Raw genomic sequence first — 22,355 nt, 5'->3', positions numbered from 1 at the left:
CCATCACCGTTCTTTAGCCCACTCTGCCACCCCAGTTCAGACATGGCCATATGCAAATCAGTCTGACCCTGTGCCTCATGGGAACAGTCCAGCCCGAACTGCCAAGCCATGCCTTCCCTGGACCGGAAACAAGCTTCCTAGGACCGGTTTCTGGCATTTCAGCCGTCTTCAGCCAGGCTTGCTTGAATCCAGTGGCAAAGTGAGCAAGGGACTCACGTCTGAGCATACCCTGCCAACTTATGGCGAACAAAGCGGTAAATCCGGTGCCACTGGATTCAAGCAAGCCTGGCTGAAGACGGCTGAAATGCCAGAAACCGGTCCTAGGAAGCTTGTTTCCGGTCCAGGATAGGCATGGCTTAGCAGTTCGGGCTGCACTGTTCCCATGAGGCACAGGGTCAGACTGATTTGCATATGGCCATGTCTGAACTGGGTTGGCAGAGTGGGCTAAAGAACGGTGATGGATCAAACCCAGATCTGTTGACTGGGTGTGAGTGTTTGATTGGTTCTGATGCTCCGTCCATCACCACCCCCTTTTGTACTGCTTTGTTCTCCACAGGGCTTCGGTGACTAGAAGAGTCTCTGGTTAGTGTAATCAAAGGCAAAACAGAGCCTTCAACAACTGTGGCTCTAATCACTATTTCAGCAAAGCCACCTTATATCAATAGAAGATATTTTCTTTTCAATTCTGCTGGAAAAACAGTATAAAAGGCCGACTGGACCTGTTGTTCCTTGCTTCTCAATAGCACAATCTATTTTGATACTATTTCTGGAGTCCTAGTTTCTAGTTCTGTAAATGCCCACCTTGCTTCTATGTTTTGACAAGAGATTTCCTAGCCATATCTTATCCCACAACCAACCAGTAACCTAATCTCCCCACATTGAGCAGGGGATAAGCTATGACAATCTCTCAAAAGCCCAACTCAACCAGAGTACAAACAAGTGTCTGCTGCTGATTAATCATCTCCATGACACAAACGTTCACCCTCAAAAATGAAACAGCCCGGTACTTATTTATATAATTTGAAACCATATTACTGAAAAGGAGTCAAACCTGTACACTTTGAGAATTGAGAAAACAATTCTGGGATGAAACGGAGGAGGCCTGGAACTCGTTTGTGTTCAACATTAAAAAAAAATAAGGACACCCACCAATGTTTTGTGTTTAAAAATAAAATATCTATATAACGAATGTTTTAAATATATTACAGAAGTAGAGCAGCATACCTGCCTAAGGCATATACAGTAAAGCAGGTACACTGCCACAGGTCCCTTTTATCAGTCAAAGTTCACAGGATACCCTTTGAAGTGAGCGCTGCAGTTTTACTCCTTCAGTTTCTGTTGTTCATTCCATCAACTCTCACTTCATCTTTTGTTTGGGTCACTGCTTTTAGGGCATGGGCTCACTGCAAGTTTCGGCCACTTAGAAAGTCCACTAGTTCCACATAGTCTAGGCCGCATCATAAATTATGTCTGAGCTCCTTCTCTCTTTTGCCTTAGGGTCTGAGGCAACCTGACCTCAAGTGCAGAATCGGATGTGGTGAGGAACCAGGTATCATACCTTCTACATGGCAGCTCGACCGGTAAGCAGTTTGACCATGTCTCGCCTTCTCCTTGGTGCCTTTTATTTCTCATTCACTCTCTTTCTGACATACGCACATGCACACAAACACACATACACACACACACCGTTCTACCAACCTCTTAGAACACCTCCCCTCTCAGGATAATTTCCCTTTCTCTCCGACTAGCTCTCTATGTTTCTTTGTATTGCAATTGTGTCCTTGCAATTCTTCCTTTCTCTGTTAGGTCACAGTTTCTAGTTAACCTCTTACTCCAAGCGTTCTTTCCCTACCTCGTTGCCTTCATGCTCCTGTCTTCACCCCAGGTTCTCTTATCAAACGATCTCCCAAATTCTTTCACATCTCCTGGTCCACTTTTTCCCTCTCTTAATAACCATTTCTTAACCATATTGTCCGTAGTTTATTTTTCCTAGCTTCCTATTTTCAAGCACAGGCTTCATCTCACCTGGGGCCATATGTATGAACACACTTTCCCATAGACACAGAATGGGTAAAACTCCGATATAGCTGGCCCCTGATGTTTTGATTTTCTCGTACCATTTGTACCAGCAAGTTCCCATCTGAGTCCCACTTTTCTGCCCCACATCTCTCCATTTCAAGGTCTTTTGTACCTGACTGGGGGTTCTTGTCCCACTGTTCCCTTTAACCCTTCTTATTTCAATTGTGTAATTTAATTTATTAAGGTTAACATTCAACTAATGGCATCTTCCCTTCTAAATACTAGTTACCCCCTCAGGTGAAACAAACTTGATTAATGAAATAAGAGATGGTGCTATTAATAATTCAATTGAATAACAGCAACCCATCAAACCTTAGATCGACCGTTCAAGGAAGGCCTTTTCCAAAGTTTTAAGCCAGGAAACACCATTAGACATTGGAAAATAAACCAGAGGTGCCCTGTTAGGCCTCATCAGCCAGGCTTTTTTTGTTGCTGAAAATCCTGCTAGGGGATTGAAGGTAGACAACTGATAACATAGGACAAGGCCCCATATATGTGAGCTAAAGATCATGCAAGCATGGTTTTTGATTAACTAACCTTATTTGCAAGCAGTTTTAGCATGTTGGGTTTCGTCCAATTTGAAATTGCTGCCAAGCATGTTTAAAATGCATCATGGTTCACTCAAGGCACCATAAAATCCAGGCCCTTAAATGTTATCTGCATACAAGTAAAATTCAAAATCATGCTGTAGGAGATTTGTCAGTGGCCTCTACACTAGGATGCAGATAGAATCCTGTGGGATCAAACAAATCAGATGGTTCTACTTATTGAGGGCAGAAGTGCTATATCTTGCATTGTTACTATGTAAGATTTTATCCGCATAAGGGCCTCCTTATGTTTTACCCCTACTGGATGTCATCTATTCCTTTAAGGCAGGGTCATCAACCAACATATGTCTAAGGCTGCAGATGGGTCTAACAGCAATAGAGCAGGGACCATTCTGTCACCTATTATTTGCAGGCCATGGACAGAATTTTCTTCAATTGGGTCAGATCCCACATGATCATCAAATGCAACACTTTCTTCAACACACCGTTTTTCGGTCTGGTCAAGAGACAGCTTTAGTAGTCTTGCCAGCCTCAGGTTTTTGAATAATATCATAATAAAATATATATAGACATACATGCAGAGAGGGGCTTTCATCTTCATCCAGTGACTCTTTAGCTATTGGTCTGTTTAAGTGTAATTCATATTGTTTCACCCACCCCAGCCTACAGCATCGGGAAATGGGTCAACTTACTTTAGCCATTTATTATGGAGTAACTCTGAGTTAAGCCACTTTGCACTTGCACACACAACCCTATAATGTAGGGCAAGTCATGGGCTTTTGGGCCAATCTCTGCTTTCATTTCTTTATTAATTTATTTTGTGGTGGGACATTTTTATGAAGTCATTTTTTGCATATTTTTACCATATATATGCACGTCACAATCAGTAATTTTGACTTCTTATAACTTTACACTTTTAATGTCTATTGCAGATGTTCGCAAAAGGTAACAAAAGTGCAGGCTTGCCAGATAGCCCAGGCCTAATGGCTTTGCCGATGGCTATTTTCTATGAAGAGAAGTTGAGGTATTGGCCATTAACTCACTGGATTATTCCTATCCAACATGTCCTTCTACTGTAATGTTTTAATTTAAAGAGATTATTCCTGGCATAGATGACAAATTAAAACATGCCACAAAGAATTATTTTTAAAATGTAAGGGGGTGGTTTTGCACTTGATGTTGCTTCCTTAAATGAAATATACATTTTAATTCATCTAAATGTTCATCTCTTGTTCCTCTCTTACTTTTCCCTTCAAGACTGGTCCATCGCCTGGCTGGTTTGTCCAGTTCTTCCTCCAGTTTATTTTTCAATCTCTTAGTCTTCTTTCTCCTAATCTCATTTCTCAACCTAGATCCTTACTACATATATATACGTTCTTGAATATTTGTTCTACTCTTGCTCCTAGTCAAGCATTGCATCTACTGGTCTTCTTTTCCCACTTATGCTCACAGCCTCTCTTCTTTCATTCTCCTCCTTACATACATCCTACCAGTCTCTCATCAGTAACCCATCACACTCATCTCTTTCTCCCACACTTCCTTCTAGTACCATTTTGGTTTCATGGTCTTTTGTACTATCCTTCTTTTTGGTCTCTTTCCAGGTGGGTCCACCTCTGCTAAAGACTCCTGCAGGATAGTCATTTCTTCATCATCTTCTCTTTGAGAATGTCCAGAATCATTTGCCGCTCTTGACTCTCCAGCTCGAAGCGCTTCTCACGCTCCCTACGCTCAGTGTCCAAACGCTCCCGCTCCAGGGCCAGCTTCTCTTTTTCGATCTCCAGCTCTTCACGGCGCACTGCTAGCTCATCCTCCCGCAGGCGTTGCTCCACCTGTGCTCGCCGCTCCTGTAACAGCAACAGCTCTGAGTAGGTCTGGCAGCAGCCCTGGCACACTCTCTTGAGTAAAGGACCCTCATCCTCAGGGTCTTCAACTTCTTCCTTTGCCTCTTGAACTGCACAATAAAGAAAATCAAGACATTAACATGAGGAGCTGCAAGACCCAAAAGCAAGAAATTAACATATCACCAAATGTATGTCTATGAGCCTTAACTCTTTCTTTGCTCCATCTGTGCTGATGTCCCCCCCCACTTGCTTAGTAGCTTATAGTGCATACCTTGTTAGGGACAATCGAGTATTGTATGTAATGCAATGGAGAGTGAGTAGATTAATCTAACTCTTTCTGACAGAATACCCCATCTGTTTTGCCGATGACTGCCACTGGCCTACCACCTCCGCCTAGTAGAATACTCCACCTTCCTGTGTCCTCAGTATATATGCATTCTGTGTCCAGCAGAGCACTTCACCTTTCTGTGCTCTCTGCGTGTCTGCATCCACCATCAATCTGTACCTTCACGGAGGACAGGAATGCTGGAGAATGTTCTTTATTTCATGCAGTGACACTACCAGCTACACAGGACAGAAATTCCTTGGGAAGTGTTCCTCATTTCAAGAAAGTATAAAGTGACATCCAGCATCAAAATACACTGATGAGTCCTTATTCTCAGACCCGGCAATCCTTCCATTACAATTAGTTGTGAAATGCCTACAGACAGAATAAGGATCAAAATACTCTTGTCCAAAATAACGAGGTCACTCTACTACTCTGGCAGCAATCCTAGAGCGAGTGTCCCAGGGATGCGCTGAGTACCCACCCCCTGCTGATACTCCTAAATGACCAACTCCAATAGCTCCAACTTATTCCGTGGCATCCACTAAAAGGAGAAAGCATGATGGGTGTTCTGAGGGAGGGAAAGCAGACTCAGAATAAATATGAAGATTTTTATTTTCCCCTTAGTCCTGCTTGCCTCCTGGCACAGACACCATATGCCGGAACAGCCTACAAGCACAAAAACGTGCACAGACCTCAGAGCCAAAAGCTGCATCTTTCTAAGAAGATGCAGCAAGAGAGTAAGGAATAGAAAATACAAGTAAGTGACCCACATCGCTGCCATAAAAATCTTGGATTTATGCATTTCCCTAAAAAGCCACTACTGCTGCCTTTGATCTTCTGGAATGTATTCATTTATTTTATGTTTCAATTCAGGGTTTTAGAAGTGTTATTAACCACCCAACCGTGGCCTCAGAGAGCTTTGGGTGCACATACACATACCCAAATGAAGATTATAGGAAGGTGCATTGCAGAACATAAAGCTGATCCAGGTAGTCTTTCTGGTAAGGTTGAGGCATACCAGGCAACCTGCAATCATATATAGAGCAAATAAAATAGAAAAGCCTTAAAAAATGATGCCTGAAAGAAATCAGTGTGAAACACATGCTGGTCCTAGATGTCTGACCAACGAGGGCTACGAGCAAACAACGGGGGAGGCCTTGAAGAGGATTGGATCACTGAAATGCTAGAGAGAAGAGGTGGCTCGAGGCTTTTCTGTATTTAAGTAAGCCCTTGCCAAGCATACTGACGTTTTGTAGGACGGAGCCCACTACATGAATAGTTTATCTACAAACCTCTCTTATATCTGGTGGATCAGAAGATACCTTTTGTAAGCCTTAAGGCTTATGCTTAGTAGGTAAGGGATGACTGTTTTGAGAGGCAGTTTGAACATTAAGCACATTGTGTACTTAGCAGAGAGCTTTAAACTTCCCTACCTTTTTCAGGGAGTCACTGGAGAACTTTCAAAGGTTGGAGGGATGTGGTCATGCCATTCAAAACCAAATACCAGGTAGGCTGTCTAAATTTGAACTGTCATTGAGAGAGAAGCATTGGGAAGGCTAGTGTAAGAGCAATAACATAGCCAGATTAGTGTGATTGTCGGAGAATTATGACATAACCCCCATTAAGCGCTGAAATGCAGTTTTGCAGACAGTGTTTAGCTGATGGCTCATTATCCAAAAGAGAATTCCCAAGTTCAATGATTTTTTTTCCCTGGGGACTGGAGGACAGCCTAATTCCTCAGGCTCAAGTAAAGGGATGGGAGTACGTTGATGGGGCCAAAGAACAGGATCTCAGTTATAGAACTGTTGAGGCACAGGCAATTATTTGTATGCAAGGGTGACGCCCTGTGGGAATGGTTTTCATCAAGCTCCAAGTGGAGCGGTGTGCCACCAGCATACATGCAGTACTCTATCTTGTAGAGGTCCAAGTTGACAGCAGAGCAATGGGAAACACCATACTGTTTATAGGAATAGGCCCAGTTTTGGTAGGAGAGGTTTTGAAGGAACAAATCCAACCATGATAGTAAATCCTCTGATGAGGGCCGAAGTGGAGAATCTTTCGATTACCACCTCATTATTAGTGGGGAGCAGTTTTCTTTGGTGAAAAAGCACAGAGCACTTTAGCACGCACCGGGCAGCCAGAGCACAGGCACCATGCTGGGAACAGCCTGCAGAGGGTCGCCAGGGTTACAGGACTCCCTTGACCAGCAAACCTAGCAGGAGGCGCCCACGTCCACGTGAATCCTTTCGCCAGGAGGCGCCTAAAAGGGGCTGCGGGCTCCCGCGGCGCGGGACGCGCCCGGGCAGGCCCGTCTGCGCCCATCTGCGTCTGGACGAGGCTGGGCTGGGCCAGGGCTCTTGGTTGGACAATACTGATAAGGAGCGCCCGGAAATGCCCTCCGGCATAGCCATCACGTTGGGGGACGCTATATCCAAAGGTAAGGAGATGGGGAAACGTAAAACAGTTATGACTTCTGCTAAGGGCCGGCCGTTAGCCTCATCGATTACCAACTTTCTAACGACAGCAATGGGGGCAATAACAAGTGAAATAGAGTCTGTGGAGGAGAGACTGGGGAAACCCAAAGAGCATTACAAAATTAGACTTCAACGGAGACCGTACACGAGCATGACAAAACATTGGAACATATTGCATCTACTAGCTTGGATACAAGTAGAGATGAAGCCAATACTGGCACCATACAGGAGGGGGGGGGGGGGGTTTATTGACACCCTTCACCCATCACCATCCAAAAAATCTAAGGCCTGTGGGAAAGTTAAGAAAGACACACTGCCCATGGCAACACGCAAGAAAATCGCGGTCCCTCCTCGAAAACAAGTAACAAAGACTCCACCTTTGAACATTGTGACGGACCCTATGAGTATTGAGCTACTGGGGGATAGTGCGCTAATCAAACACTTTACAAGCTCGGTGGAGGTTATTATTAAGTCAATTATTGAGCCTCTTGTAGGGGTGTTAAATAGCATCGATGTGTCACTAAAGATATTAATTGGCTGTAGAGTTTCAAAGATCTCTTCAGGCACGGAAATTGTGACTAACGCTTTTCCAAATGTTAATTTGGACTTCCCCCAGGCGTCACCACCACCCCTGATACCATCACCTGTGGACTGTGTTACTAATAACACCCAAACTGCAGTGCAATCAGTAAATCAACAAGAAAAAGGACGGTCAGGCCCCACATCTGTGTCTGGGGGAAAACAGTGGGCTTAATCCCACGGGTAGAAATTACAATAAACATCCAGTCGGTACCAGCAAAAGTAATCTGAGAACACTCCATCTTCCCCCAGAAGCCACCCCTTATGTCATTGTCCTTAAAAATGTCCCATCCCTGCCAATAAACAAGGAAGAAGACTGGAAACAGCTAAAAAAGAAAACAGTGCATTGGTTGGCAAAGACTATGGATTGGTCAGGAAGTGACGCTTTACATGATAACAATCAATGTTGAACGTGTGTCATGGGTGGGTCCACAGGCAAAAACTGAAACAGGTGATTGTATTGTTGTAAATTTTAGGGACAGGAGCTTTGTACATTGACTTATGGACAGACTCCCCTGGAGTAATAGCGCGGGGGGCCTTATTGAAGCTGTACCCCTAGGATATTTTTATAAGCCGCTGTTAAATAAGGGCATTGGTCTCGACCCTTCATACACTAAAGCGTTCTCTCCGTTCACCATGCAAACTTGTAATTATTTTTCCTCTTTAGATCAGGTGCTGTGCTGAGGGGGCCCTCTGGAGATTAGGTGCTTCCCCTCACCACAGGAGCTGTGGGGCGCATGTTATACTCATTCAATGAGGTGCAAAATCACATCTGGTACAACATAAACAGGAGTAGTGTGACACTAGGGTGACCAGGCGTCCCGGATTTGCCCGGATGGTCAAGGTTTATCAACAGTTGTCCAGGCAGATTGTGGTAGAAGTGCCTCATGTCCCGGTTTTTTGAGAGGGTAAACTAAAAACACTGTGAGGCTCTTTTGAAGGTGTTCCAAAGCATGGCTAGTAGGCAGCTGTTATGTGTAAGCAATTTAATTAATAGGTATGATGCTGGTTTTAAAAATTACATTTTATTTATTTTCTTAGTGCCTCGTCAGTGTGTGTCTATGGGGTGAGAGCTGTAATTCTTTGCCACTTTATTGTTGTAAATTTGTAGTCCTTCCTCTATTTTTGCGAAATGTCCCAGTTTTTTGGTCGCACGATCTGGTTATCATAGTAGTGTGGCAATAGTGTAATATGAAATGAAGTTGCAAAATCTCTCAAAAAAGGCAAACTGCCATAGAAAGTTGTCACATAAGGGTAATCGATGTGCATGAACTTGATAGGATAGCAGCTCATTCACTTGAAAAAGCACCATTGGTGCAACAATAGCATAGGTTTGCAAAACGTTCATAAACACAGATGTGCAGCATCACATTTATGAGTAATTCACTCTGTGTAAATGATGCAGGGTGCACTGTCACCTTTTGGATCTAAATCTTATGGGTGCAAAAATACACGGAGTGCATATTTAGCAGGCGTGTGGAAACACATTTAGGAGTACAAATCCCTTTTAGGAGCAAAAACACATTTCAACAAAATTGAATATAGCTGCAAATTCAGATTTGGGTGAAAAAAGAGCTGGGTCTGATGAGACGCATTCGGGTGGAAAAATAAAATGAAGATAAAAAATTGATTTGGGGCAAAAAAACATTTAGGTGCAAAATCACTGGCAGAGTGGGCTAAAGAACGGTGATGGATTAAACCCAGATCAGTTGACTGGGGGTGAGTGCTTGCAATGTTCAACACTCCGTCCATCATTTCCTTTGGTTTTTGCTTTGTTCGCCATAAGTTGGCAGGGTATGCTCAGACGTGAGTCCCTTGCTCACTTTGCCACTGGATTCAAGCAAGCCTGGCTGAAGACGGCTGAAATGCCAGAAACCGGTCCTAGGAAACTTGTTTCCGGTCCAGAGAAGACATGGCTTGGCAGTTCGGGCTGGACTGTTCCCATGAGGCACAGGGTCAGACTGATTTGCATATGGCCATGTCTGAACTGGGGTGGCAGAGTGGGCTAAAGAACGGTGATGGATTAAACCCAGATCAGTTGACTGGGGGTGAGTGCTTGCAATGTTCAACACTCCGTCCATCATTTCCTTTGGTTTTTGCAAAATCACTCTAGGCACAAAGTCAGCAGGAGGGTGGTACCATTTTGAGGTGCAAAGTCATCGAATACAGAGAGAAAATATGGTTATAAAAAGTTACATTAACTGTACATATGAGATGGTGGAGATAGACTATTTTCTAATCATCACTCCAAAATGTAAAGCAGCTAAATACACATATGGCTTTATACAAATTGGAAATACTCTTTAATGCTGAAGTGGGCTGACCCAAACAATTCAGTGGCTGGAGGCAGCTGACCCAAAGCCCACTCTGTGGATTTTTATTTATCGGTGACGTGAACCTTAGCTATCAGCAAGGACTCTCAGTAGCAAGGCCTAAAATTAATGGAATGGAGTGTGGAGTGTGCTGCAACTGAATGCACCCAGTGTGCTTCCTGCCCGAGCTAGTGACGACTCTGAATAGGTTAATGGTTGCCAGTGGGACTGGGAGAAGGAAGGGTGGGTGAAGGCGAAGAGAGGCATCACAGAGGCTGGAAATTAAAGTGCAAAACATGCTTCCACAATTTGTGCTACAAACGCTTAGTAGGATCCCACCTCCCTTCTACGCTGCCCACCTCCACAAGGACTAAAACAATGTTCCACCTCATGGGCAGTGCTTATGTCTCACAGTGTGACTGACCTCCCAGTTACAGCGGTATCAGACGAGTGTCCCCTGCATCCAAATATTGCTGCTACCCCTCTGCCTCAGTCACCATAGCCCCCAATGGCACCACCCCCCACACAACCGCAGCTCTACCCTGCACTTTCATCTTCCTAAAACTCCCTCTCCTGCATTAACCTCTACACACAATGAAAACATGCACCTGAGCTCAGGCGTGCAACCCCCATTGGGCTGAAAGGGCTTCAAATCTCACCACCCACCCCCACACCCCCCCCCGTTGTGTGTGTCAGCCCAGGTTGAGACGGCTTCCCGGGCACACACACACAGCCTCACCAGAGTACTTCACAAGTCTTTAAAAGACCATTTACTTGCTAACGAGGCTTTGTTGTTCTTTCACCCCTTCTTAGAGCCCCTGCATCTCCACTCTGGCTATCACTGGAAGAATTAGCACCCCCCTTCCCCCTCAATGTGTCTCTCTCTAGTTGTGCCTCTGCCTGAGCCTATAAGGGGTTCTCTCGTCTGCGTGGCCCCTGCCGCCATGTTAATGAACTTGTACCATTCCCGAAATTAGCAGATCCCCGTGAACTCAATTTTACAAGAACGAGATAGCGGCCCCTCCCGTAATAAGAAATACAATGGAAGAAGTGGTTGAAGTTTTGAGAAAAAAGTAGGGGAACTGTGGGCAGAGAATCAGAGGGCGGGAGTAACGCTTAGATTGGGTAAGAGGGTGGAGTCAGAGGTGTGGCAGAAAGAGCAAAATATCCCAATTTTTTGTATTTGTTTCCCATTTCACTAACCGGTTACAGCTTATTATGTTATTTAATTTAACCAATAGATACACATGTTTATTTAAGGTTTAATATGAGTTATTGACATTAAAATACATTCACAAAGTGGGATATGTTTCCAATCACAGAATGTCCCAAATATCCTTAAAAGTGGAATCACAAGCCATTTCTCTTCCAGCCATGGAGTTTTTGTCATCAGCACTTCTCCTCCCTTTTTCCACAAGAGCAGTTCAAACATGAATGGCAAAATATCCTAGTTTGCAAATGTGTTCCACATAATTATGGCTCTGCAGTATTTGCCACATAATACATAATCTGCTGCATAATCTGACGATTTCACTAATAAATTGTTTATAGCTCAAACGGATCAAAGGTTACTAAAAAATGTGACTTGTGCTGCTGTGAAGAGGAGGCCCTTTTGCAAAGGTTGACTGGTCACCTTTCTCACTGCTGCAGTTGTACGTTCCACTGGTACTAATAAGGAAAAATCTTTGCAGAGACTGTTAGCATGTGTAAAAATGTCAAAATAAAGTATCAGAAAATGTACAGCACCACTAATACCAGTTGTAGGGTGTCAGAGCACTTTCATCATACATATTACAGAGAGACACTCATTCATACATGTGTAAATCACTGTATAGGAAATGTTATATAAGACAAAGGACTACAAGGTGTAGGAGTCACATGACAACCATACTAGTAGGCAGCATAGTTTAATAGTGATTGGTCTGGAGAAACACAAACTCAGAATTCAAAACGTAATGCCATGGTTGGGCGTTCTCTTTAATAATCAGAATTGATTTCTATCCAAATAAACCCTTTTTTGCAACATTAGGATAATCAAAGACTGGGGAAAAAACCATAACGCTCTAATTTATACCTTGCAGTTTGCATGCAGCTCTTACACGACAGTTAATAGCTGACGGTTCTATGTTAGGATTTTAACTTATTAACTGCAAGTAACAATAGGGTCTCTCTGACAAAGCAGTAACCCACTGACCTATTTACATGATGTGCACTTTGTGATCTGCATGGCACATGTTCTTAGCAGCAGGCACATTAACCCTCTGCGCTTCCTTTTTATGAGTCAAAACTTCCACTAGACAAAACACCACCTCTATTTACTATGAACATTAATCACTGGAGTTATCATGACATTTTTATTGTTGCCGAAAATTGTTAGAGGCCAGAAAGGAGGCAGCAAGTGCTTTAAAAACCATATTCTACTTATAAACACGATGCCCCCACCCGAAGACAGTGCCCGGTGCGGTCGCACTGCCCTACAGCCACCCTGCTCCAGGGTACTGTGACCTCAGTGACAGAGTCACTGTCACTCTAGAGTGTGCTGCTTCATAGGCCTGCCCCCAAGACTGGAGGTGAACTTCTTGGATCGTGGTGGACAGGCCTAGAAGGTTAACCCGCACTTGCCACCACGAGGGTTCACCTGCTGGTGCTAAGACACCAGGGCTTCTAAGGTCTAGCATGGGAATGTGCTCCCTCAGGAGAGCGGTCTGGGAGACTGGTCATAAAGGCTGAACCTGGTTTCCCAGTTCCAAATTCAGTAGCTCTGACCACATCCTCTCCCCCACTGAACACCATACTGCCCCACTGAGAGAAACTTGCACTGCACTGAACCGCTATAAACACCTGGATGGGACTCAATTAAAATTACGCAATAGGCAAGAGCAATATGCTGCCTAAAAAAAATAACAACATCCTAGAAAAAGCAAACACTCATAGGGAATGCAAGATTAAGTCAAGCATGTGAAATGTAAGCAGGAACAACATGGTTACCTTTTTCCTTTTACACTCATTATTCAGAAATTAGCGAGTGCTTTTGCCTAAAAAGTTAAGGCAATGACTAAAGGGCCCGGAAAGGACCAGTTTCAGTGTCCATTTTTTATATCCTTACAAAACATAGGCAGTGTGGTTGAAAAAGACCACATTTGTGAACACACAGCCGCTGTACACATTTTTTTCCAATTCACACATCAAGCAGGTATTTCAGTACCTCCAGGAAAGGTGCACTTTCCCACCCAGGGAAAACAATGTTGTTCAAAGAGAGGAGAGAACAAAAGTAGCGCTTCTCTGGCAAACCCTGTAAAGTGGCGCTAATGTGTTTAAGTGTGAAAAAATCAATGTGGCCACCTTGCAACCACTCTGTCTTGCTTTCATTAGTTAGTTGCTTATTTTTCCATATTCGGAAGGTTTTCTTTCTCTCCACCCCGAGGCGGCAAGTAGAAATTGCAAAATGTCAGTAAAAGACACTGTTTCCAGCAAAAACGTTTTTTCTTTTTTAGACCCATTTCACAGGGGAGCAAATAAACAGAAGGAGGAAAGAGAAGGTAATACCTGAACTATTGGCCTTGGCAATTTCTGCCTTCCGGAGCTCATACTAAAACATCTGTGCCGAACTTCTGAAGACTGTTTAAAATGAAAAACAACACTTCAACAGTTAAACTTTTTAAGTGTTGTTTTTCATTTTGTCACTGCTGCGATAATTTATTTTACTGACGCCTTTGGGGCCCAGCCGGCAGGGTGACTTTGATTCCATGATGGGTAGTTGCGGGGGTGGGGTGGTGGTGGTGGGGGGTGGCTTTGAGGCCTGCTGCCTTGCCCTGGTGGCGTACGTACATTGTGCAATTTGTTGGTAACTTTTGGTTTCGTTAGTTGGATAGCAGACATTTTGAGGCCCTGTGCGCCTTTGTGTGCCATTTTTAACAATTCCATTCATAAAGATACAAGGACGACTTATCAACTTAACAACTTCAAACGATGGCACTCTAATACCAACTCAAACCCTGCAATTGTGGCACTGTGATATGAAAAACGGGTAGCGATTGTAGGTTTGAATACAGCAAACCGTGCTAAGGTAAATAGTTAATATTAAGGAGGTGGTGGTATACGGCTCGGAAATTCCGAGTATAGCCCAATAAACGCAGATAAGCTGTCTCTTCAGTGTTCACACACTCCCAATGCCACTCCTCTGGTCTAATTCTTACAGAGTATGGAACACATCCTTTTTTATGAGAATGACTCACATCAGGCAGGCCATTGAAACCATTTAGGACATAGTTGATACCCATATGGTAACAAATCCAACCAGATGGTCAATTGACTCCGTCAATTAATCAGTTTTAAAGCCCAGTTATGAGCAATGTGCAGCAGCAGCTGACTGTCCAAAATTCATGTAAATCTCCCCAAAAAATATTGCAATTGATCTGTAATAATAATTCCTAAGACAGAGGCCCGCAAGGCCCGTGAAGTCTGCCCACTTCCTGTCCTGTGTCCGATGCCACATCTCAGCGTAGGTGAATGTGAGGAGGCCAGAAGTCGAATGCATTACATTTATTTTGCTCAAATGTGCAGCATCCCAGAGAAGGAGAGTGGGCTTGCCCAGAGCTTTAAGTGGGCAGAGTCTGAACCCCTGCAGTTGTTTAATGGGGGCCTCGAAACAGGTCTCTAATCGGGCTCTGTTTTGTGGCCTGGCACAGGCAGCTGGCCCGTTTAGTTTTTTAACAGACTGCAGTGACAACACATCATTCACGTAGGGTTCCTTTAAGTGATCAGACGGTTATACTCTGTAGTGCAGGGAGGGAGAAATCGGTAATCTGAAGCAGCACCAAAAACTTACAGAGGTACAACGCGGAGAAATCTCTTTATTTCGCCTCATTTTAATTTTTTCTATGCATAGTGCCTTCTGCAGCACACAGGGAAAGAGGAAAACGCCTCTTGTAATTGCCCGCAATGCAGGCACCAGTGCACCATGGTGCAACAGTGCCTGCATTGGCGCACAGCAGCTTATTGTGTGCCGGTGCATGGGGAAAGGACAGGAATGCGCCGTATCTGCTGATAGATACGGTGCATTTGTGCCCTTTTCTTTTGCTGTAGGTCAGGGCAGCAGGAAGGCCTACTGTTCTGCCCTACAGCAAAAACTCATGAGGCCCTAAATGCAAACTACTTTCTTCACTGATTTCAATTTTTTTTCTTGTAATGCTCTACATTTATATGTTTTATTATTTATGTTTCAATTTAAAAATTAAACTTATTGTGTTAACTCCTTTTTCTCTATTGTAAATTTTGAAACACTTTATAAACCATATCTGTCTTTATCAGTATCTCTATGCTTTCCACCCAAAATCTTGTCGTCAGGTTTGTATGCTTTGCACCTCAATTTCTGTTATGTGGACTTTCTGTCAGTGTACATTTATAGTATATAAATGCTATATTTCGCAAAATAAACACAGTTTGCTGGAATATAATTTCTGTTTGTCTGGCTAATCTTAAAAAAATCAAGGATGAACTGCAATCCTTGGATGGATCTCTTTCGCCATCTAATTTTCAAAGTATTTGCAATGTACGGTCTTACCAATGGTGTGAGCCTTGATGACTTAATTAACCAATACAGTAAAGAGGAAGAGATGTGTTACAGGTAGAAAACACTTAGAGGGCCTCTTCCCATTGGCTGTATGTGCTTGGCTTGGGGGTCGTTTTGCAAGCAGACCAGTTAGAGGATTGGGCACATTTTTGATATGTTTGTAATGTTTTCTTCACACTTGTGCTTTAAAATGCTATATTTGGATCCCGTTTTTGCAAAAATTTACAGTAAATATGTGGTGTAAAACCCACCATTTGAATACATTTTTTGCAAAATTTTCTTGCGGGGGGAATTCCCCCCGCACCCTCCTTTTTCAGTTCAGTAGGGTACAAATTTTTCGCCCCATCAGTTTCAAAATCCACCAGTCGCCCCTGCCGGGAGGCATGTTTCAAATAATAAAGTAGGGGAACGGACTCTATGAAATTAGAGAAGTAGGCCGGGCACGCCGTGCCCTGCCGATCCCGCCCACCAGTTCTTCTACCACTGAATGGAAGTGCAGGAAACGCGGGATCCTTCTTCTACGCTCCCAGCGCACTCATCAATATGGCCCCAGGGCCCAGTCCATGCATCACGCGATCCCCTAGAACAGTAATTGCATACGTTTACTTACAATTGTGGAGCAGGGTTCCTCTTGCAGAGAAGCTGGGGGACTTGACTTCACGTCTGCAGGGCAGCATATTCAATTCCGGCTTTCCTTTTCAGGCGCGTTATACCAATTAAGTTTAAATGAGCCAGTTATACAATGCATGATGGCCTGCAGCATGAAAATGACCAGCCGCGCAACATTTAATTTATGAGGCGGCTGCCGAGCGTAATGTAAGTTACGTAACTCCCAGCATTCGAGATGGATCGGATGTGTGGAGTGCAAAGTGGTTGCTGGCTGGCGGCTGCAGAGGGGCCCCTGGAGCACAGACAGCGGGGGCCTGTGTTACGCCCCTGGACACGGTGGGCGGTTATCCTTTTGAACATAGCTCTTGTGGGAACATATTTAATTCCTTGTTACTGAAATTTTCTCTATTTTTGGCTTTAGATTTTATAGAACTGTTAAATTCTGATGTGGTAACATATGTTGGCAGAGGCCAAGGCACTTTGATTGATTTTATTGTTTTGTCTGATTATTTTAATTCACACTGACTTTTAACATACCTAAAATATATTTTTTAGTGATCACTATCCATTAATTTTAGAACTGGTGGTCCCATCTGACGATTTAACTATGCCAGCCAGAACATCTCCCTTGTCCTATGCTACAAAAAAGGGGTTTAACACGGAAGTGGTCCACTGCTAACCCCGATTTTGTTTTGGAGGAGATCATAAAAAACAACCTCAGGCAAGTTCTGGATTGACTTGAAGATAATATAAATGCCCCAGTCATGATCAAATCGTTCATGGCAATAACTGAGACAACTAAGGTGCTTTTAATCAAGAACCACATTGATAGAACACATAGTAATAAAAGGTGGTTCAATAGTGAATGTTCTCACCTACATAACAAATTAATCAAGACCTTAAAAATTAAACCTCGTAATAAGGTGAAAGTGAGACAGACACGCATGGATTATAAGTGCGCGTTGGAGAAACGCAAGATGGAAATCAGGCAAGAAGCATGGGGTCAACTACATGTGGCATGCCAGAGCAAAGACTCTAGACTTTTCTGGCAAACTGTAAATCAAGTGTATTTTAGTGACACAAAAATGGTAATATTGATGTAAAAATCATGCCCGAAACCTGGGTGAAACACTTTGCTGGCCTCTACGGAACTAGTACTGACTCACAATGTGGTGCTGACCTCCAATATGTGGCATCTACTTTGGAACCCCCCGACTTTAGAGGAGGTAAATAGGGCGCTATCTCAGACTGTAAAAGGTTCCGGGGCCAAACGGTATACCCGCGGACCTGTTTTTAGCTAACAGCTCCCTGTGGCTAACCAATATATTGAAATGCTATGTGGCCCAGGGTCCTACGGATTCTTGGAGATCGATTATAATAGTCCCAATACACAACAAGCATTAAAAATGCAACAGGTCTCATCTTTGTCCAAGTTAGAGCATTTTGTTTAGCAAAGGGTGTTTCTTTTCAGAAGTGTTTTTCTTATTGTGTTATCAGTTTTAAATGTACATAATATGCATATTTATGCATGCATTTAGAGGTTTCGTTATTTAGATATATAGATGTATTGTATGTGTATATGTGCGCATATACATGTTGGCCTATATATGTATATAGGTATATAATAGCATAGTGTGCATACATATACAGATCTATACATATATAAAAGCATATTTTAGTGATATTGGGATGGATATATGTATATATAGTGATATCTTTAATAAAATTGCTTCAGCTTTCACAAATGCGAGACCTGTTGCATTTGTAATGTTTGGTATTTAATGTATACATATATATGTGCATATATATGTGGAAAGATATATGCATATATATATTGACATATGTATACATACATGTATACATATATATATATATGCATATATAAGTATGTGCATATATATGTGGAAAGATATATGCATATATATATTGACATATGTATACTATCTTTATATATATATGCATATATATGTATGCATGTATATAGGTAAGTGTGTAGGCCTCCTTTTGTTCGAGTCTCGTGGTTGGGAGCAGTCAGGAGCCACACACCTGATGCAAATGCAGCAGGGAAAACAAAGGCTCACACTTTGTTAGCACTTCACACATACTTAAGAAAGGCAGCTTGTGGACAATGACAAGCCAATGAAAAATATAGGCAGAGTGTGGGCGGAGCTTCAAGTCCATACCTGAACACAGCATGCCTCGCAGAGCAGCGCATGTACTGCCCAGGCTCTACCTAAAAACAGTATTTGATGCCCAAATGCCTCAGCTAAGAAGCTTATAGGAGCAATTGGCTCTCCACTTGCTTACAATTGACAATACCGATGATAAACTTTAAAGAGAGAGGTTTTCTTGCACAGAGGCACCACATAAGAAATGACCCATCACTAATCTCCTCAGCAAGCAACATTACTGGCATCCCACCAAAACCGCAAAAACACTATTCAGTAAGGGGGTCGGGGGGAAATTTAAAGACCTGCACGAAAACAATCCCCTATTCACTATAATTGTTCCAACAAAAAATCCGTGGGTCAGCTAAAACACAATCGAGAGCTCGTGAAGCCAACCCAACAAGTGCAAAGAAGAAGTCCTCATAAAGAGGACAAAGTCCCATCACCCGCCGAAGTGGCATGCTTCATCATTTGGGACCTCCTCTTAACCGCACCTGGTGCAGTTAAGGAGCTACAACTCCTTTGCTAGTGTGAAAAGAAGGAGGAGCTCGCGGATGTTTTGAAATGTGGCTAGAGAGGATAGTTCTCCTAACACTTGATGAAGCTGTCTAGGGTGTGATATAACTAAGTGTAAAGAATGTGCAGTGTATATGAGCAGTGTGTTAAAATTGACTACCTAGAGAAAAATATGTTTATTCAGTATCTATAGGTGTCAATAAATAAAAACAAAATGCGTGTGCATGAAAAATCTATAAGCACACTAATAGCACACATGGTCAACATGTTTCAGCCAATAGTGATCTGGCATTGTGATCAGGGCTTTTTTCAGGACCAAAGGTGGTACTACTGCATCAACAATATATACAAAGTGCAAAAAGTCAAATTGAACGATCAACCTACAGATGTACCTGCTGATTAGAGAGTAATCAAAACTGTAGGGATACACAGAAAACCCCCGCATATAGTCGGGGTATACTCCTACGCTCCTGATAATGACTCAGGGCGTGAGACAGCGCTCTATCCGTCGCCATCCCGGACGGTCTTCCTGATCGTACCGAGCGATTTAGGCAGCTTCATCAAGTGTTAGGAGAACTATACCTCTGTAGCCACATTTCAAAACATCCGCGAGCTCCTCCTTCTTTTGACACTAGCAAAGGAGTTGTAGCTCCTTTACTGCACCAGGTGCGGTTAAGAGGCGGTCCCAAATGATGAAGCATGCCACTTCGGTGGGTGATGGGACTTTGTCCTCTTTATGAGGACTTCTTCTTTGCACTTGTTGGGTTGGCTTCACAAGCTCTCGATTGTGTTTTAGCAGACCCACGGATTTTTTGTTGATACAATCCCACCAAAACCAACTTGAAAAGGAGAAGCCAACAAGAGGAGATCACTTCACTTCCCATCATTCATCTGCACAGGAAGTGACATCACTTCCTGCCTTCTCCTTACTTCAGTCAACTCCTATGGGCACCCCAGCAAAGCGCTGACTCAGACAAAAGCACTGACTGTTTGTGCCAGTAACCCCTGTATGTCACCCAGCCCCGCATACCATCAACCCCCACGCCGAGATACAGACAAGCCAGACACTCGCATAGCATTGGCGCTACACATACACAACCTTGTACACGCCCCACTAACTACTGCACACACCTCTTTAACTAAAGGCAAGCCCGTCTGCGCCAGTCGGCGCCCGTAGCGCGACCAGCGCTACAACCCCTGGACCAAATAGACTCATATGGTATGATAGACAGACTCTTCTGAGCTTAAGACCTACTGTTTGTGTACCTCAGAATTCACTGACTTTTTCGGACACGAGAGCTGCAGTTAGTTGTCCTAGGTGTTTCTTTCAATTAGATCAACACAGGCAGTGTAAGGGTAGGCAGTGCAAAGGCCGGAGGGGAATGGCGGAGGATATCCCTCCAGACATTTATTTAGAGTCACGCCCCGTTGTTAAGGCCTTGGAGCAAGTCCCCACAATCCCTGAAGTAACCACCTCTGATTATTTTAAATGTGTCCTGTTAAATGCTCGCTCTATGGTTAAGCATAGGTATGAAGTGGAGGACCTTATCCGCTCCTCCGCTCCAGACATTGTTTTTTTAACTGAAACCTGGACAGATAACTCTTCTGTCCCGGACTGGAAAATTGCAGTTCCGGATGGATATGCATATCTGTCGCAAAACAGAGAAATAGGGAAAGGTGGAGGGATAGCCATTATCCATCGAGCTAATTTTAAAGTTCATATAGAAAGCATCCTGACTCTCCCAGCAGAAGCGCTGCAATTTCGCATAAAAGTTCATAACTTGCAGATGTTCTAGGGTATTTATATATACAGACCCCCGGGTCCAAGAGGAACTTTCACGCAAACACGGACGACGCTTTTAGAATCGTATACTGACTCTCATTCTTTTACGGTCCTGGGCGACTTCAACTATCATTTGGAGCTGAATAATAATTTTGAAGCCGCAAGACTTTTAGATAATATGGCAGCCCTCAATCTAATACAGATAATAGTAGGTCCCACGCACACAGCTGGTCATATGCTGGATGGGATTTTTACTAATGAGGCAGATATCTCGCTCTCTAATGTAGTGGAGCTACCATGGACTGACCACAAGGCCATTTATTTTAAACTTAAGTCTTAAAAGGCGGCTTACAGTACAAGCAAGCTTGACTAAAACTCCCATTAGACGTTGGGACAAAGTAAAGGAGGGAGTCTTTGAATCAGCCTTAGGTCCAGGCCCCACTGGATTAAACGGCGATAACAACACCATAATACAGCAGTTTAATAACTGGATTCTGGGAGCAGCAGACAAGGTTGCACCAGTAAAGCTAGTAAAAATACAGAAAGGGAAGTTATCCTCCCCGTGGTATACTACTGAACTTAAAAGCTTAAAGATTACTTGCAGAAAGGCGGAGCGCCTCTGGAGGATTAACTATGATAATTCAAAGAAAACGTTATACAATCTCGCAATTCATGAATATAAGGAGGCAATAGTGGCGGCCAAAAAAGACTTTTTTTCAGTTAAAATTAAAGAGGCGGGTAACTGCTCCAGAGAACTGTTTAAAAAAGTTAACTCACTGATGAAGCCTCAGCAAATCAATACTTTCAAGCCAGACCAGACTTTCTTTAACGCCCTTGCAGAACACTTTCAAGAGAAGGTTAAGGGAATCTATGGTAAATTTTCTAATTCCACACAATCTCAGAATACGCCGGTGTCCCTCACACAGCTCTCATGTAGGCTGAATAGTTTTCAGCCGATGAGCAAAGATGAGGTTAATGGCATTTTGCTTTCCCTGAAATCCGGAGCCCCAACTGACCCATGCCCCCCCCTCTTTCATGCATCGTGTAGCCGATCCGATTTGCAAATATCTTACTCCGATTCTGAATCAAATTATAACATCTGGTCAGTACCCTGCTATTTGGAAACGCGCGGCCATTACTCCCCTTTTAAAAAAACCTAGTTTGGATCCAGCCAATGTTAATAACTACCGCCCCATCGCCGGCCTTCCTTTTGCAGCTAAGGTGTTGGAGAAATATCTAAACAAAGCGCTTACAGCCTATCTAGACTCTAACAGTCTGTTAGACTCGTCCCAACACGGCTTTCGGCCACGTCATTCGACGGAATCAGCGCTGGTTAAGGCAGCTGAAGAGATCCGTAGGGCAGTCGACAGTGGTGGAAAGGCAATTCTGGTACTTCTTGATCTGTCGGCTGCCTTTGATACCATCAATCAGTTGGCCCTTGCACAGCGGCTGAGGGAAATTGGGATAGGAGGAACAGCCCTTACCCTTCTGGTATCCTTTCTCAGCAGCAGGGAGCAGAAGCTGTTCTGGGAAGGTATGACTTCAG

The 22,355-nt window shown here is 43.5% G+C and overlaps 1 protein-coding gene across 6 annotated transcripts in view; it reads right to left on the bottom strand.

Annotated features, from left to right (window-relative positions):
- Nucleotides 1-1,154: 1,154 nt before the first annotated feature.
- Nucleotides 1,155-22,355, bottom strand: part of LOC146810040 (uncharacterized) — a 48,677-nt gene continuing 27,476 nt past the window's right edge. For all 6 annotated transcript variants that reach the window (XM_085616921.1, XM_085616922.1, XM_085616925.1 and 3 more), the window contains exon 4: nt 1,155-4,578. In XM_085616921.1, coding sequence (XP_085473047.1) covers nt 4,265-4,578 — 314 coding nt within the window. In that variant the 3' untranslated portion in view covers nt 1,155-4,264. The remainder of the gene's footprint in view (nt 4,579-22,355) is intronic.

The sequence above is a fragment of the Triturus cristatus genome, chromosome 7, assembly GCF_964204655.1.
Source record: "Triturus cristatus chromosome 7, aTriCri1.1, whole genome shotgun sequence".
Taxonomy (NCBI): Eukaryota; Metazoa; Chordata; class Amphibia; order Caudata; family Salamandridae; genus Triturus; species Triturus cristatus.
Note: the sequence above shows the minus strand (reverse complement) of the source record. Positions and strands in the feature narration are given on the sequence as shown.